A 17,114-nucleotide genomic window follows, 5' to 3' on the forward strand; every position below is an offset into this window, starting at 1 on the left:
GCAGAGGAAGAGTGGTGCAGTTGCCCATAGCAACCAATCAGATTGCTTCTTTCATTTTCCACAGGCCTCTAAAGAGGCCTGTGGAAAATGAAAGAAGCAATCTGATTGGTTGCTATGGGCAACTGCACCACTCTTCCTCTGCACAGGTTTTGATAAATCTCCCCCTATGGGCCTATTGCCATGCCATGTTCTCCATTAACATAATGTATTGTTGTAACATACTGTAAGCAGCTCATGTCCTGATCTTTCCTTACATTGCCATTGTCTCCCACAGGTCCTTCCAAAGATGACGTCACATATTGTAAACGAGGTTGACAACATTTTGGGAAACAAGCCATTCAGCAAAAAGGATTATAGATCGTAACCTACTGCATGAAGAGCAGTCTGCATGATATTAATAGTGCCCTTTATATAGTACTGGATCACGTTTAATGGATTCCCCTGGATACCTGCTCCAGTACTCGTCATTGCTACCACTAAACCTAGAAGCACATCAGAAAAACTGTATATATTCTTTGTACCTGTTTCTTACCATTTGATTTCATGCATACTGCTTATGCTGAGAAATAATGAATGGCTGTATGAATACAAAGACTTCTGCTGGAAGGAATCATTTCTAGGAGACACGTGTAATCTGCAATAGGTTTTCTTACACCTGTTGTTCTATAGGGTGGTCGGGGAACTCCGTTCTGTATTATACTGGGTAATGAGGTCCAAATACTATGCATCAGTCTCGAACACTACACGATCTCTATATAAGAGCGATCTGGTTGTGTTCACTTTTATATATATATATAGATATATTCTTATGCTTTTGGAAGATGATGGCTTTACTATGGAGAGGTTAACATGGCTGAACAATTGATTATCCATTTATGAGATCATTTTCGGGACTTTGGGGCAGTGAGTGAAAAGTTCACTTACAGAACAGTCAGATTTCTTGATTGAACTCAAAATGAAGGCACTTTACCATTAACAGATTCTGCACTGTTGCCATATATATTAGGGCATTCTGATAAATAGATTAATAAAAGGGATTTTCTCATTTGGGATATTTATCAGTAAGCTGAAGGGGTGAGATGTTACAAAGAGCGGTCTCTGAAGGACCCGGTCCTGTGATTTCGTTGGCTCCACTGCCTTCAAGAAGCTATGGCTACAGATTGCATGCTCGCACATCTACACCATGGCATGATATGTCGTTTGCCATGATTTAAAGAATTTTAGATAACAAAATAGTTGTATGGAAATAAGATAATAGATTTTTTTTTTTCTTTTATTTTTTTTCTGGAGGTGCACATTTAAATATTTTATGTACTTTGGCGCTTTGATTTGGAAATCATTTGCATGTGTAGCTTTTATGCGTTATACACTTTTTAATTTCTAGCATTAGTAGGATATTGTTGTAAACTGTAAAGGCAACCAAAGTTTGACAGAGCTGCAAACATATTTTTTTCTTCATGTCTCGCCGTTGATATTTTCTTTGCATGGAGTTATTATCAATAATTTTAGTGCTGTTGGGCATAAAATAGGCACATATATATTTTTCTCCATGCTCTCTATCACTTTGTATGCAATTATCCTGTGTCAGCTTCAGATCACTCCCAATTCTTGAAGGTTTTTTTCCGATGACTCTCCCAGTCCAGTGTTGGGCAACCTACTCAGTTAAAGAGTACCTGTCACCAAATAAAACTTTTAATATAGTGTTCCTTGTGTAATTAGCAGACACTTTCCCATTCAATTGCTTTTAAAATGATCAACATAAATGTTTAAAATGTAATATAAAAACAGCCACTAGGTGGCTCTGTTCTGTTCCCTGCCACAATTAATACAGTGAGTTTGGTCTCCTCACGGCCTTGCAGGATTCCAAACTCAGGAAGTGCTTCTCTACACTGAGCTTGACTAACAGCTGCACAGAAAGTGAAAGCTCCATAAATTCTCACAGAAAGCTGCACAGACTGACAGCTGAAGGAGAGCCTCACTGAAATCTGCACAGACTGAAACATGCACAGAGCCTGAGGTCTTCTATTCATCACAATGCTGCAACAATGTGAGGGCAGAAGTGGTCACCCAGCAGGCTTCAGTGATGTCATGCCTGCTGGGAAACACCCACTTTTTCCTGCTGGGAGATTGCACTATGTGAGTAAGAAGAAAGGTAAGATACAGAGATTTTTAAAGCACTGACATTTTTTTTAAGGGCTGGAGTGTTAGGAGTAGTTAGGGAACATAGCCTGAGGTAGTTTAGAACAGTTTATTTGGTGACAGGTACTTTTTAATCTGCAAAAATATGCAATACTTTTTGTACTGCATAAAAACCTAGATTATCATCCAGAGCTGCAATCATAATACTGCTTCAGAGCTGAAATCTCCCAGTATGCTTTGCTGGCTCACTGTCTGCAGACGTTGTTCTGTTGATTTGCATTTATTAAGGTTTAGTCTTTACATCAGGCCCTATAATCTCCCACGGAAATGTAAGATCTCAGCTCTTATGAATCCTTCTGTTGACAAGCTCATTGACCAATGACCAAAGCATGTAGTAAATCTACGAATTATGTTCTGCACTATGTTCTAGGCGGTAACTCAGGATGAGTATTAGTGATGAGCGGCATTGCCAATATTCGAATTTGCGATATTTTGCGAATATATAGACGAATATTCGTCCTATATTCGCGAATTTCACGTTTTCATTATATTCGCATATGTGAATATTCACTATTCGAGGAAGAAAACAGTGAGGGGGTGGGCAACTTTACTATTGGTTGCTAGGGATGTTGTTGATAACCTCTGACAAGTGTATTTGCATCATTCTAATTGGCCCACAAGTGAAAAGAAGGAATATGCGAATATGCGGGAAAAAGCGAATATTTGCAATTTCAAATATATAGTGCTATATTTGCGAATATGCGATATTCGCGATTAAAATTCGTATTGCGAATATTCGTGAACAACACTAATGAGTATAAAATAAGTCATGAGTTATTTAAAGGGGTACTCCGCTGGAAAACATTTTTTTTTTCTTAATCAACTGGTGCCAGAAAGTTAAACAGATTTGTAAATTACTTCTATTAAAAAAATCTTAATACTTCCAGCACTTATCAGCAGTTGTATACTACGGAGGAAGTTCTTTTCTTTTTGAATTTCCTTTCTGTCTGACCACATTGCTCTCTGCTGACACTTCTGTCCGTATCAGGAACTATCCAGAGTAGGAGCAAATCCTCGTAGCAAACCTCTCCTGCTCTAGACAGTTCCTGACATGGACAGAGGTGTCAGCAGAGAGCACTGTGGTCAGACAGAAAATAAATTTAAAAAGAAAAGAACTTCCTCTGGAACATACAGCAGCTGATAAGTACTGGAAGGATAAAGATTATTAAATAAAAGTAATTTACAAATCTGTTTAACTTTCTGGCACTAGTTTAAAATTTAATAAAAAAAAATTGTTTTCCACTCTTAACTTTTTATGTAGAGTCTATCTTTATGAAAAATGTTCACACAAGCTGAAATACACTTTAAGGGTACATTCCCACACGGCGTATTTGCTGCGTATTTGCTGCTGCGTATTTTATTTTCTCTGTTGAAGTCAATGGGTAGGAAAATACGCAGCACCAAATACGCAGCAAATACGCAGCAAAATACGCCGTGTGGGAACGTACCCTAAATGCAATTCCTGATCCCATAATAGTCAGTGATAAGGGCAAAAGGACAAAACAAAAGTCCAGAATGGGTGCCTTGAGGTACATAATAGGCATGTATGGGCATTATACAGCCCTTGGGCTGCCAGTAAGACCCAACCACTCTACCTGGTATCTTATTATTTTAAAGTGATGAAGTTATATCAAGATTAAAAGTTATTACCTGTCCACAGGATAGGTGATAACCAATTGATATGTGGGGGGGCTGACTGCTGGGACCTCCATCTATCACAAGAATGGAGATCCCTTGTTCCCTGAGTGAATGGAGAGGCAGCATGCTTGACCACAATTTTATTCACTCTGTATGGGACTTCTGAACATAGCCAAGTACAGGGCTCAGGTATTTTTGCAAATCCCTTAGAGAGTAAAAGGAGCAGGGGTCAAGCATGCGTGCTGCTGCTGCATTCACTTAGGGGACAAGGGATCCTTCGTTCTCGTGATCAGTGGAGGTCCCAGCAGTTAGACCCCCACAAATAGCTGTCACCTATCCTGTGCATTGTTGATACATTTTATTCTTAAAATTACCTCTTTAAAGGGTAGCTCCTACCATCATGTTTTTTTTCTGTCCCTGCCTATTGCCCTTCTATTCCTAACACCCTCCCTGCCTTTATTTTTATTTTTTTTACTATTTTAAAAATGGCATTTAGTCTGCCTGGTAGTGTGCTCACTACCAGGCAGACTTCCCCAGCAGGCACCACGTCACTGATGCCTGCTGGGGGCCAACTTCTGCCCTTAGTTCTCCTAACAGGGTGCCTCCAGCTGTTTCACCACTACAACTCCCAGCATGCCCTGACATCTATTGGCTGTCAGGGCATGCTGGGAGTTGTAGTGGTAAAACAACTGGAGGCACCCTGTATTGGAAGGCAACCTCCGTGGCTCTGTACCGGGCGGACAGCGGCGGGGAGCTGGAGCTGAGCCGGAGCCCGGCCATGGAAGGCAGTAGCTACACCGGAGTAGAGCCGGAGGGGTCCCTGGAGCCCCGGACTCCCCTCAGGCGGCTGCTGAAGAAGGACGTGCGGAGCCCCTTCCAGCTACGCTTCTGCCTGCACCAGGCCCACCCCCCGCCCGGGGCTCTGCTGGCTGCCGCCGCCCAGGACAGGGGCTTCATGGGGGAACGAGTGAGCCGGGAGCCGATGCGGGAGGGACGGGTGCGGGGGGAAGCCTCTTCCTGCCCCCCCCCCCGCCCCCCGTACCTTGCAGCAGGGTGGTCGGCGAGTGCGGGGAGCCGATGCGCAGCCCTGGATGTTCCTGCACCTGCGCGAAATTACGACTGATGCCCTGCCGGAATCAGTCGGAATTTTGCAGTGATGTCACTCCGCACTGCATTCGGCCACTAGGAGGGCGACCCCTAGTGGCCGAATTTCAAATTGCTTTTAAAATTAGCATTTTTATTTTTTTATAAAAGTATATTAGAGATATGTTGTAGTACTTAACCCCTTAAGGACGCAGGACATAAATGTACGTCCTGGTGCGGTGGTACTTAACGCACCAGGACGTACATTTACGTCCTAAGCATAACCGCGGGCATCGGAGCGATGCCCGTGTCATGCGCGGCTGATCCCGGCTTCTGATCGCAGCCAGGGACCCGCCGGCAATGGCCGACGCCCGCGATCTCGCGGGCGTCCGCCATTAACCCCTCAGGTGCCGGGATCAATACAGATCCCGGCATCTGCGGCAGTACGCGATTTGAATGAATGATCGGATCGCCCGCAGCGCTGCTGCGGGGATCCAATCATTCATAACGCCGCACGGAGGTCCCCTCTCCTTCCTCCGTGCGGCTCCCGGCGTCTTCTGCTCTGGTCTGTGATCGAGCAGACCAGAGCAGAAGATAGCCGATAACACTGATCTGTTCTATGTCCTATACATAGAACAGATCAGTATTAACAATCATGGTATTGCTATGAATAGTCCCCTATGAGGACTATTCAAGTGTAAAAAAAAATGTAAAAAAATGTAAAAGTAAAAGTTAAAAAAAAGTGAAAAATCCCCTCCCCCAATAAAAAAGTAAAATGTCCGTTTTTTCCTATTTTACCCCCAAAAAGCGTAAAACATTTTTTTATACACATATTTGGTATCGCCGCGTGCGTAAATGTCCGAACTATTAAAATAAAATGTTAATGATCCCGTACGGTTAACGGCGTGAACGAAAAAAAAAAAGTCCAAAATTCCTACTTTTTTAATACATTTTATTTAAAAAAAATTATAAAAAATGTATTAAAAGTTTTTTATATGCAAATGTGGTATCAAAAAAAAGTACAGATCATGGCGCAAAAAATGAGCCCCCATACCGCCGCTTATACGGAAAAATAAAAAAGTTATAGGTCATCAAAATAAAGGGATTATAAACATACTAATTTGGTTAAAAAGTTTGTGATTTTTTTTAAGCGCAACAATAATATAAAAGTATGTAATAATGGGTATCATTTTAATCGTATTGACCCTCAGAATAAAGAACACACGTCATTTTTACCATAAATTGTATGGCGTGAAAACGAAACCTTCCAAAATTAGCAAAATTGCGTTTTTCGTTTTAATTTCCCCACAAAAATAGTGTTTTTTGGTCGCGCCATACATTTTATGATATAATGAGTGATGTCATTACAAAGGACAACTGGTCGCGCAAAAAACAAGCCCTCATACTAGTCTGTGGATGAAAATATAAAAGAGTTATGATTTTTAGAAGGCGAGGAGGAAAAAATGAAAACGTAAAAATGTAATTGTCTGAGTCCTTAAGGCCAAAATGGGCTGAGTCCTTAAGGGGTTAAGTACTACAACATATCAAAAAAAAAATGTCATGACAGTGCCCATTTAAGTATTTATGTTTTGCTTTCTAACTCAGGAATAGGTAGGTCCAACCAAAACACCTTGCTCATTTGCCTAACCACAGGGGCCTACTGACCATTTGTTGGTAAGGCAGTATCCAAAAACCCCTGGTGAAAAGGGGCACAAGACCACTTAGTCAATTACTATACTTCCTAGTGTTGATAAACAGAGCCTATGAAAAATGCTATTTATTAAAGAGTACCTGTCATCAAACCATATTTTCTAAACTAACTCAGATTATATTCCCTAACTACCCCTAACACCTGCCCTAGCATGGGCAACATGACTGAAGCCTGGCAGAGCTGTGCCTCGCCATACCCCTCACGCTCTTCCTGAGTTTGGTCTCCTGCTAGGCTGGGAGGAGACCAAACTAATGGTTTGACTTGCAGCAGGGAACAGAACAGAACCACTTAGTGGCCGTTTTTTTTTCCCCATCACATTAAAAACATATAAAGGTTGAGAATTTTAACAGCAAGTAAATAGCAAAGTGTCCTATCATAACATAAGGAACAATATATTAAAAGTTTAGTTTGGTGACAGGTACTCTTTAAGCCATGTGCACTATGGCTATAGTGATAAGTAATTGGCCTATGAGCTTTAATGCCACGGGACCAAGATTGTTTTTAGTCCATACCTACCTAACATGATGCCCCAATGAGATTCTAAGCCTCAAATTCAGGTCTTCGTCTACTCATCACAATGTTATTGTATTCCTGGGAAAATAAATATACAGTATGTATAAATTCTGACATATAGCACTGTTTCTTAAAGAGGTACTCCAGCGTTTGATAACTTATCCTCTATTCACCGAATAGGGGATAAGTTTTTGATCGAGGGGCGGTCCAACCACTGGGACCCCACTGATCTCCAGAACATGTCCCCTTTATGCATTCTCTATGAGAGTGCTGGAGATACACGAGTACAGTGCTTGTGTACCTCTAGTGCTCCCATAGAGAATGTTCAGAGTGGGCATGTCAACCCCTCGCACCCTGCACAGGGACATTCAGGTGCTGTTCTGGAGATCGTGGGGGGTTTCGACTACAGGGACCCCCCCACAATCATACATTTATCCCCTATCCTGTAGAAAGGTTTTAGGTTATCAAATGCTGGAGTACCCCTTTAGGGAAAGTAAACCATAGCAGCCAAGACTATTGTCAGAAGTCATATAATTATATAAAAATGTATAATTTATTTATATACACTATACTATAGTGGGGCAAATGTTGGTAGGTTCAGTGAGTGACACAAAACTATATTCATACCTTGTATTCAAATAAATAATGTAATGTAAAGTTTACCTTACATAACCATTATTCTTACTTTAGATGATACAAATATTGTACAGTAACTATAACAATTTCTGGTTGTATGTTTGCTGAAAACACTAAAGGATATTGTGTTTTTTGTTTTTTTTAATATATTTTTCCTAAATGTACCTACTCTGTAAAAAATGAGAGAATTTGGACGTACTAAATAATGTAAAGACAACACTATGGTATTTTTGAACATGTATATTTTATAAGACAAGTTTATTGGTGTAATTTCTAAGTAAAATGTTAATACTCACTAAGACTGCAGTTAGCTCTTTTTATATCATTCAATCTAATCATACAATATGGTATCTAATAATATCTATGCGGGTTTTAAGATGAACACTCTAGTACTTACAGTACCTGCATTAAATTACAAATAGCCCAAAGTTGGCTTTTACAACAAAATTTTCGCAACCCATTTTCAAGCGCCAACATTTTAGCAAATTGCGACAAGTAGAAACCCAGTCAACCCCACAAATTGCATTTTTAACCCAACAAAGTGTGTCTATCCACAGGTTTCTGTCAAAACCTACAGATTTATTATTAATACTTACACAGAAACGCTGTTTTTCCTTTCCCTCAGCAGCAAAGCAATATGGAGGGGGAAAATCTACACTATGGGGGAGATTTATCAAAACCTGTATAGAGGAAGAGTGGGGCAGCTGTCCATGGCAACCAATCAGATTGCTTTTCATTTTTCACAGGTCTTTTTAAAAATGAAAGTAGTAATCTGATTGGTTGCCACTCTTCCCCTGTATAGGTTTTGAAAAATCTCCCCCTATGAGCTGATAGGACAGGTTGATCACGGCTTTTAAAGGGCTAATGGCAAATAACGGCATTATCACCAATGTCCACCATTAGTGGTGAGTACCCAGCTGCTGATAGCAGCCGGTACTCACCTGCTATAAAGAGAGCACAGCTCCTGTGCTCACTTCTTAGCAACACCATAAATGTACAAGTGTCAGCCTGCACTGCCGTACATTTACAGCACGTTTCCTTAAAGGGGTACTCAGCCCATAGACATCTTATCCCCTATTCAAAGAATCTCCCTGCTGCACCTGGCATTCATTTATAGCGTCAGGTGCAGCTCTGGAGGCTCGTGACGTCACAGCCGTGCCCGCTCATGACGGCACGGCCACGCACCCTCAATGCAAGTCTCTGCAGCCGAGATCGCGGGGGACCCCAGCGATCAGATATCTTATCCCCTTTTCCTTTGGATAGGGGATAAGATGTCTAGGCGTGGAGTAACCCTTTAAGGGGTTAAAGCATTTTAGCTTTACATGGATCTAAGATATCTTTGACTTCATATAGGTCTATGCTACTTCCGAGCATATATTGAGTGAGAAGCGTGGCTTGCTGCACTTTTTAGTCAAGACAAAACTTGGATACATTCAGAAAACGGCCCAAATGTAGTCACTTATGAGACAGTTTTACCAGCACTAAAGTTTTTGCAAATGTTAAGGTTTAACCATTTTATAACAAAATTACCCAACAGTAAATACTATATGCAGAAGCGGTAATTGTATTATAGCCTAATAAGTTACATTTAGGCTAATATCTAATGGTATACATGCAGTAAAAAAATACAGTACAAAATAAAGTATATTTTAAGGCTACAAAACATTAAAACTATCATGCGATGTTGCCACAAGACTTTCTTCTGCTGTTCATTGTTCTATATTACTCACTACAGCTGAGCATACTTTAGCTATATTTACACTATATTTTTGACAATTGTGTTTTACTCCTGCAGGAATTTCCTATCCTTATCAAGTTATCTTACTTAATAAACATTATTTATTCAAATGGTTGGAAGCATATGGATCTATTACTGCTTTTATACTTGCCAAGTGTATTTTAAAGGAGCTGCTTATTAAAGAGGATATGTCAACTTTAAGGTAATACCCTTATTAAGGGTACATTCACACATGCAGGATCCTGCGCAGATTTGATGCGCAGGATTTGTAACTGCCGATTAGAAGCTGTGTTCAGTCATTTAGTTTACATTAAAATCTGCAGCAGAAAATTCTGTGCATCAAATCTGCGTACGTGTGAACGTAGCCTTAGGGTGTTAAACAGACTAGTTTCCTCAATATTCCATAAGGTATTTTTTTTACATTTGGTTGACTATCTGCACTTTTTCCACAGAATAGCCAGCTTGGCGGGAACTTCATTTAAATAAAAAAAAAAAAAGGGTGTAAATCAGGGTGTATGTGATCAGAAGCTCAATTAAAGGGGTGCTCCTGTGGAAAACATTTTTTAAATATATCAACTGGCTCCAGAAAGTTATACAGATTTGTAAATTGCTTCTATTAAAAAAATCTTAATGCTTCCAGTACTTATCAGCTGCTGTATGTGCCAGAGGAGGTTGTATGGTTCTTTTCTGTCTGATCACAGTGCTCTCTGCTGACACCTCTGTCCATGTCAGGAACTGTCCAGAGTAGAAGCAAACCTATCATACTCTGGACAGTTCCTACAAAATTTTCCTCCAAAAGGACCACAGGATCTGGCAGGCGCTTGGATCTTGTTTGAAGCAAACAGTTTATTTACCCACAATGCAAGCAAACTGCTTCGTCAGGCATATTGGGAACAGCAGACATGCATGGTATTTATACAGAGTCATTTAACCCTTACATCGACAGAAACAGCAGGGTACATAGAAAGTCACAATATCAGAATAAAAATATATAAAAATACAAAGCACATAGAAACTCAATACAAAAAAAAAAAAAAAGAACAAACATAGGATATATAATATCCAATAACTGCACATATATTTTCTTAAAATACATAGATATCAATTAGAAATCAATTGATATCTATATATTTTAAGAAAATGACTGTATAAATACCATGCATGTCTGCTGTTCCCAATATGCCTGATGAAGCGGTTTGCAGCGAAATGCGTTGCATTGTGGGTAAATAAACTGTTTGCTTCAAACAAGTGCCAAGCGCCTGCCTGATCCTGTGGTTCTTTTGGAGGAATATTTTGTGGTTGCTGTATCTATCCCAGGAGCTGCTGCTAGATCGGAGAGTTCCCCTCTCTACATGCTTATACCATTGTTGTGCTTGGCTGAGTACAACCACCGCGGGTGAGCAGATTTGTATATCTTTCACCTTCCATATATACATATGGTATTACACTATGGAGCCCTTTCCTTTGTTTTAGCAGCTGGACAGTTCCTGACATGGACAGAGGTGTCAGCAGAGAGAACTGTGGTCAGACAGAAAAGAAATTCAAAAAGAAAATAACTTCCTTTGGAGCATACAGCAGCTGATAAGTACTGGAAGGATTAAGATTTTTTTAATAGAAGTAATTTACAAATCTGTTTAACTTTTTGCCACCAGTTGATTTGAATTTTTTTTTTTGACCGGAGTACCCTTTTAATGCCTGCTCAGGCTTATATTACCCCCCACCCCTCAAGCCTAGTATTCACATCCCTTGTATCAGATGGGTGACCAAATATATAGTTTACCATTAAGTTGCTGCCCATGAATGATCTCCCTAACCGCTAGTAATAGTAGTGGAGCAGATTTTGACTTTGAATGCCTACTCAGGAAAAACACTGTGCTTATTGGAAAATACACTGGCTAAAGTCCTTGAATTGGCTTTTGTTCCCCTCAATTAAATCTATTTCAGAAAAAGAATGTCCAAGCACCTTTACTAAATAAACCTAATGTGAGGGTGCATTCACACCACGTTTTGTACATACAGGTTTCCTGACCGGACATAAAACCGTAGTTTACTATGGTTTTAGGTCTGGTCCAAAACCGCATACCGGTCGGGTCATTAAAGTAAATGGAGTCACGGGCTGATCCGGCCGGGGTACGGGAGCACCCGGTTTGCCCCTCCCCCCGCCGGATCCGGCACCTATATGTACAAAACGTGGTGTGAATGCACCCTAACCGAGCTGCATAAAACATAAAAAGACATTATCAATGGAGAACTATCATGACCAAGTCCTATTGTACTCAAGGGTTGTGTGGATCCATCATATGGTGCCAAAGCCTGGTATGGGCCCATATTGTAACTCCAAATTTTCTTCCTGATCTCTAGAAGACAATGGCGCCTCACAGACTAAGGGTGCGTTCCCACCTGGCGTATACGCAGCGTATTTCACACTGCGCAACATTTTACGGCAGCAGCGGAAAATACGCTGTGTATTCCTTGCTCACTATACACACAGGGCTTTCTGGCAGCAGACCTATGTGTGTAGTGAGTTTTGGAGGCGGGGCCATGTGCTGGCGTGACTGTGATGTGCGGCTCCGCCTCCAAAACTTACTGCACACATAGGGCTGCCGCCGGAAAGCCCTGTGTGTATAGTGAGCAAGGAATACGCAGCATAATTGCCGCTGCTGCCGTAAATTTTGCACAGCGTGAAATACACTGCGTATACGCCAGGTGGGAACACACCCTTAGGCTTCTTTCACACTACCATCATGTTCCTGCATTTTAACAGCCATTTTTCTGCTGAAAGAGGTCAAGAAAAAATAGACAAAACAACTGAACATAACTGATGATAACGGATGACCAATGTCTGTTATTTTAACGGGCATTCTGTCAAAATAACAGACATGTCCCATTTGTTATCACCCGTTATTTCATCTGTCCTAGTCTGTTATTTTATTTCCATGTTCTGAGCATGCGCAGTACAAATAACGGATCATAACGGACATTAAAACAACGGGAACTAACTGATGTCATTTGTGAACATCCTTCACCCATAGACTTAAATGTTAGAATTTTAACGGACGTTATTTTTGACGGGACAAAAATTACTGCATGCACCATCTTTTGTGCCGTCAACAATAACGGGACATAACTGGTGCTGCAGGACATGAATGGGATATTTTGACGACTGTATTAGGGACTTTCAGACGGGAATTGATGACGGAAGATTTTGCAGGGTGAAAACGGTAGTGTGAAAGGGGCCTATAACACATCATAGAGTAGGGCCATGTGTCTAATCATAATCATATCAATAAGTAGGGCATGCACAACTCTTAACAACACTAACACATCTCGCTGGTTCTGTTTTTATACATTGAAAATAGATAATGAAAGAAAAATCCCGTGTTAGTAAGATGCATTGATCACTTAAGATTTGTTTACATAAAACTTGAAAATAAAATCTTTAAAACCTAAGATTACAAATACTCCAATCATTAAAAACAGACAGGTTTAAGACTGAGATATATATATATATATATATATATATATATATATATATGCAAATAATATTTCCAGTGAGTGTTTCCACTTCAGTCCCTAAAACGTTCCCTGGGTTAAAAGGGTATTTCGATGGAAAACTTTTTTTTAAATCAAATGGTGTCAGAAAGTTAAACATATTTGTAAATTACTTCTATTTAAAAGTCTTTATTCTTCCAGTACTTATCAGCTGCTTATCAGATGATATCATATATATAAAATTGACTCCAAGTTTAATTCACAGAAGACTGATGAGAATCTCAGAAAACAAAACATATTGCTGTAAAGTTAAAGGGGTACTCCAGTTGAAAACATTTTTTAATTAACCAGTGCCAGAAAGTTAAACATATTTGTATATTTCTTCTATTCAAACATCTTAATCCTTCCAGTACTTATCAGCTACTGTATGCTCCAAAGGAAGTTCTTTTCTTTTTTTTATTTCTTTTTTGTCTGACCACAGTGCTCTCTGCCTACACCTCTGTCCGTTTTATGAACTGTCCAGAGCAGGAGAGGTTTGCTATGGGGATTGAGGTGTCAGCAAAGAAATAAAAAAAGAAAATAACTTCATGTGGAGCATACAGTAGCTGATAAGTACTGGAAGGATTAAGATGTTTGAATAGAAGAAATTTACAAATATGTTTAACTTTCTGGCACTGGTTAATTAAAAAATAAAAATGTTTTCCACTGGAGTACCACTTTAAAGGGGTATTCAAGGCCAAAACTTTTTTATATATATCAACTGGCTCCGGAAAGTTAAACAGATTTGTAAATTACTTCTATTAAAAAAATCTTAATCCTTCCAATAGTTATTAGCTTCTGAAGTTGAGTTGTTGTTTTCTGTCTAACCGCTTTCTGATGACTCACGTCCCAGGAGCTGTGCAGTTCCTATGGGGATATTCTCCCATCATGCACAGCTCCCGGGAAGTGACATCATCATTGAGCAGTTAGACAGAAAACTTCAGAAGCTAATAACTATTGGAAGGATTAAGATTTTTTAATAGAAGTAATTTACACATCTGTTTCACTTTCCAGAGCCAGTTGATATATATATATATATATATATATATATATATATATATATAAAAGGTTTTGCCTGGAATACCCCTTTAACTTGACAGCAATATGTTCTGTTTTTTGAGATTTTCATCAGTCTTCTGTGAATTTAACTTGGAGTCAATTTTGATATCGTGTTTTCTACTTAGCACAGCAGAGCAATATCTTCCCTCCATTCATTCCATTTCTTCTATTCCACTGAGTACAATACTGAAATGCCAATACATGCTGGAGGGGAAGAAATTACTGAACTATTCTACTACTAAATCACTGGAGGTGGAGGAAGAAATGCCTGTAAAATGAAGTTATTCTCCCCCAGACACATACAGAATTATGCTTTGTTACAATCATAAAATGCCTTAATAACTGTACCCAGTGTGAACAGCAACAATACAAATGTGACGCTTACACTACATTCTCAACAGTATTGGCTTGATGATTTCAAAAATAGCTAAATCTACAAATATAATTTATTATTTTCACCACCAAACTTCTCTGGAAAGTTCATTTTAGTTTGATATATCTACACATTTTCTTATGTGATTTTCTTTTTACATGAATGTTGATTTATTCATTGCTAAGGGCAAAGGCAGGACTTTTCAATATGTGTGTGGGGGTGAAGTGTACTTATAGTATTCCTGGCGGTCTAAAGTTGCTTCCCAGTTACATTCTAGTATATTTTTGGTGTCCTAGTTCAGCACTTTTCAAACCTTTTCTTAGAGAAAAGAACAAATTGCCAGCATGGAATGTGCAGATAATCCTTTATTGAATAAACTCAGGAACGGGAAAAACATGACGCGTTTCAGGCGTGTGCCGCCCTTAGGGCGGCACACGCCTGAAACGCGTCATGTTTTTCCTGTTCCTGATTTTAGTCAATAAAGGATTACCTGCACATTCCACGCTGGCAATTTGTTCTGTTCTCTGCAGCCATACACCTGCCGCGTTGTGGAAAGGACGCCTATCCAGTGAGCTGATCTACCAGTCTCCTACTTCAAACCATTTCTTAGGTGTCACTCAAACAGTACCTTGCAGTATTGCCAACCAAACCCCACAGTGGACTAAATATCTTTTAAGTAGTGTATAACAAATACCCCAACATCTGTGGGGAAATGTTTAGGAAGCTATACTGTGTGCCCCAGTCAGCCTGGGGCTGTCCCTCGGCCACCACCAGGCGGCAACCCCGTACGAGTCAGCCCAATGGCTGTCCGAGCATACTGGGAATCGTAGTTTTGCAATATCTGGAGGTCCAGTTTGAAGACCACACCCCTCTAGCATAGACATACATAGATGGCGGTTGTGAAGCTGCCATTCTTCATACCTGGTGGACTCCTTTCCCTTCTTGAGCATGTAGATGTCTGGTCAGCCTTTCTGTGAAAAATAAGGAGCTCCAGTGGTTTTCAATCTTCTTACAAAGAACCATTGTGAGGTCATGTGGCTCTGTGATGTCTGCAGCCAATTACAGGCCTCGATGGTCTTGTGCTTCCAATGATTGGCTGCTGCAGTCACCATCACAACACCCCAACATACCTTTTTGCCCTAGATCCAATCAGGGGAATGTCCAATCACATTGCACCTTTCATTGTGCAAAAACAATAGAAGAATTGAAAGATGTGCTGTGATTGGTTGCTATGGCCACCACACTTTTTTTTTAGGCTAACAAATGCATTAAAGAATTCCACTTTATCAAAGAGGACCATTTTCCACTGTAAATTCAGTAATTGTGTTACGAGATTGGCTACCATGGAAACAGCTCATGACAGGGGCCATCTTGAGATTGGCAGTGCCACCTTCCCTTCTGTATATGAACAGGCCTCTCCAGTGTATGTAATCCTTTCTCATTTATGATGCTGTCTACTGAGCAGATGTATCTATGCCGATCTATATCTGATGCAATCTATTGGGCCAGTGTAGCTAAGCATATTGGGGGAGATTTATCAAAACCTGTGGACAGGCAAAGTTGCCCAGTTGCCCATAGCAACCAATCAAATCGCTTCTTTCATTCTTAACAAGGCTTGTGAAAAATGAAAGAAGCGATCTGATTGGTTGCTATGGGCAACAGGGCAACTTTGCCTGTCCACAGGTTTTGATAAATCTCCCCCCATTGTGTTTGACAGTTTCTCTATGCACATGCATCTAATCTGATTAGAGATGAGCGAACTTACAGTAAATTCGATTTGTCATGAGTCTCCTAGGACTGTATCCACCTTTTCCAGCCCACCGGAGCACCGGAAAGCTGAACTAATTTATGCAGGATAAGGCATCAACTGCCGAGCCGAGAAGTTCGTGACGAATCGAATTTACTGTAAGTTCGCTCATCTCTAAATCTGATACCTGGTACTTAGCACCTGTACTAAGGTCATGTATCTAATCCCATGATACCTCTAATAATGCTACTTATACATTACATACCAAAAACAGAAAAAGCTGTAGCAGACCATATAGTCAAGATTCACTTTGTTTAAAAAAAGCAATAAAACATTGCATATATAACAAAAGAGGAATAGAGACTGATAAATGGGACTTCTCCTGGATAAGGTGCAAGCAAGTGCTGCAAATACCTATTTAAAAAGGTATACAGAGTACTCCCAGAAGAAGGACATTTAGTCCGAAACGGTCGTAGGTGTGGACGCCTCCTGGACACGCTGTTCAATTACTTTTGTTTTGGTATGATAACTTGTATTGCATGCATTTATGCACTTTATGTGAATAGTGTTACCATTTACTAGCATTACTTGCATTATTGGTATAGCCTTGCTGCTTTATCCAATTTATATTCATTACCTTGTGCTATATGCATGTATACATTGCTTTAATAATTAATAATCAGCACACTAGCGTATGGCACTAGCCACTTTGTATACTTTTGAATAGGTATTTGCAGCACTTGCTTGTACCTTATCCAGGAGAAGTCCCATTTATCAGTCGCCATTCCTCTTTTGTTATATATGCAATGTTTTATTGCTTTTTTTTTAAACAATAAAGTGAATCTTGATTATATGGTCTGCTACAGCTTTTTCTGTTTCTGGTATG

The 17,114-nt window shown here is 40.0% G+C and overlaps 1 protein-coding gene and 1 long non-coding RNA gene across 4 annotated transcripts in view; one reads left to right on the plus strand and one right to left on the minus strand.

The window, feature by feature from the left end:
• KCNAB1 (potassium voltage-gated channel subfamily A regulatory beta subunit 1) overlaps positions 1-3,299 on the plus strand; it is a 424,457-nt gene extending 421,158 nt beyond the window's left edge. For 2 of the 3 annotated variants that reach the window (XM_056565010.1, XM_056565012.1), the window contains one exon: positions 275-3,299. In XM_056565010.1, the coding sequence (XP_056420985.1) occupies positions 275-364 (90 nt within the window). In that variant the 3' untranslated portion in view covers positions 365-3,299. The remainder of the gene's footprint in view (positions 1-274) is intronic. The other variant, XM_056565011.1, reaches the window with a different exon arrangement.
• Positions 1-9,709, minus strand: part of LOC130361699 (uncharacterized) — a 56,805-nt gene extending 47,096 nt beyond the window's left edge. The window contains exon 1 of the long non-coding RNA XR_008891117.1: positions 7,148-9,709. This is a non-coding gene — a long non-coding RNA (uncharacterized LOC130361699). The remainder of the gene's footprint in view (positions 1-7,147) is intronic.
• Positions 9,710-17,114: the final 7,405 nt, after the last annotated feature.

This window comes from Hyla sarda, chromosome 3 (assembly GCF_029499605.1).
Source record: "Hyla sarda isolate aHylSar1 chromosome 3, aHylSar1.hap1, whole genome shotgun sequence".
NCBI classification, from domain to species: domain Eukaryota; kingdom Metazoa; phylum Chordata; class Amphibia; order Anura; family Hylidae; genus Hyla; species Hyla sarda.